Source organism: Hordeum vulgare, chromosome 1H (assembly GCF_904849725.1).
Source record: "Hordeum vulgare subsp. vulgare chromosome 1H, MorexV3_pseudomolecules_assembly, whole genome shotgun sequence".
In the NCBI taxonomy this organism is placed as follows: Eukaryota; Viridiplantae; Streptophyta; class Magnoliopsida; order Poales; family Poaceae; genus Hordeum; species Hordeum vulgare.
In genome coordinates, this window is record NC_058518.1 from 503,589,104 (window position 1) to 503,590,827 (window position 1,724).

The window sequence follows — 1,724 nt, forward strand, 5'->3', positions numbered from 1 at the left end:
AAAAAAAACTTTGCATCGAACTGAATAACATATATATTCGAATTCAGATATAACGAATGCGAGATTTCATATTTACGTACGGCTATAAAATATCTAGGCTATATGATGTGTATAATAAGCATTCCCGTATAATAATGTTGGATATATACAACTCCAGACGTTGAGTTCTACAGATATAATATCTAGACAAGATGATGCGTATAATGCTGGATAGACTACGCCATGCGTTGGGAATTCCTGCGAGAAGTAAGCTTGTTTTCCTCTGCTTGGCCACCTTTTAACCCACAGAGAGAGACATGACACACCCCCACGGCCTATAAATAGCAGGCCCCGTAGCAAAGAAAGACACCAGACCAAACCTCCAGAGCTCTCTCAAACCATTAGAATCTCACCAGGGAAAGCTTTACCTCGTCTAAAGGATGTCTTCAGGGTCATCGTCGCGGAGCACCTCGCCGAGCTCAGACTCGGGGTGGAGCAAGAAGGAGAACAAGATGTTTGAGGAGGCGCTGGCCTACTACGGCGAGGGCGCCCCCAACCTCTGGGAGAAGGTGGCCAGCGCCATGGGGGGCACCAAGTCCGCCGAGGAGGTGCGCCGCCACTTCCAGATCCTCATCGACGACGTCAACAACATCGAGTATGGCCGCATCCCCTTCCCCAAGTACAAGACCCAGGGCTTCTGGACCTAAAAGGTATGTATATTCCTCAACCTAGCACAGATAGGATGGTCTACTCCTAATATGACAAGTTTTCAGTTGAGCATAAGCACACCAGTTAGTGCTGTATTTGTACACTATTTTCACACACATTAACCCAATCTCATGCCTACAAAGAACAAAGCAAAAGAAAGAAAGAATAATCATCCACACTATTTGAGTACCTGTACTTCTGTTCAAACTTCAGAGTTCAGATAAGCTTACAGTGCAACTGTTTTTCTCATGTGTATTCAGGATGAAGCAGTGTAAGCTCTGGTGGACAGTGAACACAGTTGTACAAATTAGATCTCTTAGGAAGCAAGCAATCCAGCATTGGTTAGAATAACAGGAGGAAATGGAATATTGTCTATTGTATGTACAAAGTAGTATTATTAGGTTATGTACAAGGTTAAGTCTGTCGCTATGTTGTTGTAGATTCTCGTCTACATTCATGAAGTACAAGTTGTCTGTTAGATTATATTGGCATATCTCTATATTTTGTAGAACAAGATTTGTAATTCATCTCCTAATAACTTATCCCTGGGAGGCTTCTTTTCCTCGATGTCCTCTACATGTATATATACTGCTCCAGGAGCGCTCAATACTATACTCGCCCAGGAGACTCAGTACCCCCCCCCCCCCCCACATGTATATATGCTGCTCCAGGAGCGTTCAATACTATTCTCGCCCAGGAGGCTCAAGTACCCCCCCCCCCCTCCCCCCAAGCTGTAGTGTCTTTTTGTTTTTCATTTTTTACCTGATTTTCGGAATTAACTGAACATGTGAGGTTTTTGGCTCTGGTTTTATTTATAAACTAAACCATCTCTCTTCCGCTTAATGAAATGTACAACCCCCCTGCCCTCGCGGCTCGCGATGAGGTTCTTCTTCAAAAAAAAAAAAAAAAAAGTTACACCTCGTGGAGTCGTTTAATGAGTGGAGCAGCCGGGGCATGTCGCCTGCTGAAATTTTTGGCCCAATGAATTTCTTTGCTGCTGAAATTTTTAGCTGTCTTCCTTAGCCAACAAGTCACTG

The 1,724-nt window shown here is 43.9% G+C and overlaps 1 protein-coding gene across 1 annotated transcript; it reads left to right on the top strand.

The window, feature by feature from the left end:
- The first annotated feature begins 334 nt into the window (after nt 1-334).
- On the top strand, nt 335-1,320 carry LOC123450772 (protein RADIALIS-like 3). Its single transcript, XM_045127873.1, has 2 exons — nt 335-689; nt 948-1,320. The coding sequence occupies exon 1, from the start codon at nt 420-422 to the stop codon at nt 684-686; it is 267 nt and encodes an 88-aa protein (XP_044983808.1). The 5' UTR covers nt 335-419; the 3' UTR covers nt 687-689; nt 948-1,320.
- The last annotated feature ends 404 nt before the right edge of the window (nt 1,321-1,724 follow it).

Excerpts from the sequence above, each read along its gene's own strand:
- LOC123450772 (XM_045127873.1), top strand. The coding sequence starts at position 420 with ATGTCTTCAGGGTCATCGTCGCGGAGCACCTCGCCGAGCTCAGACTCG.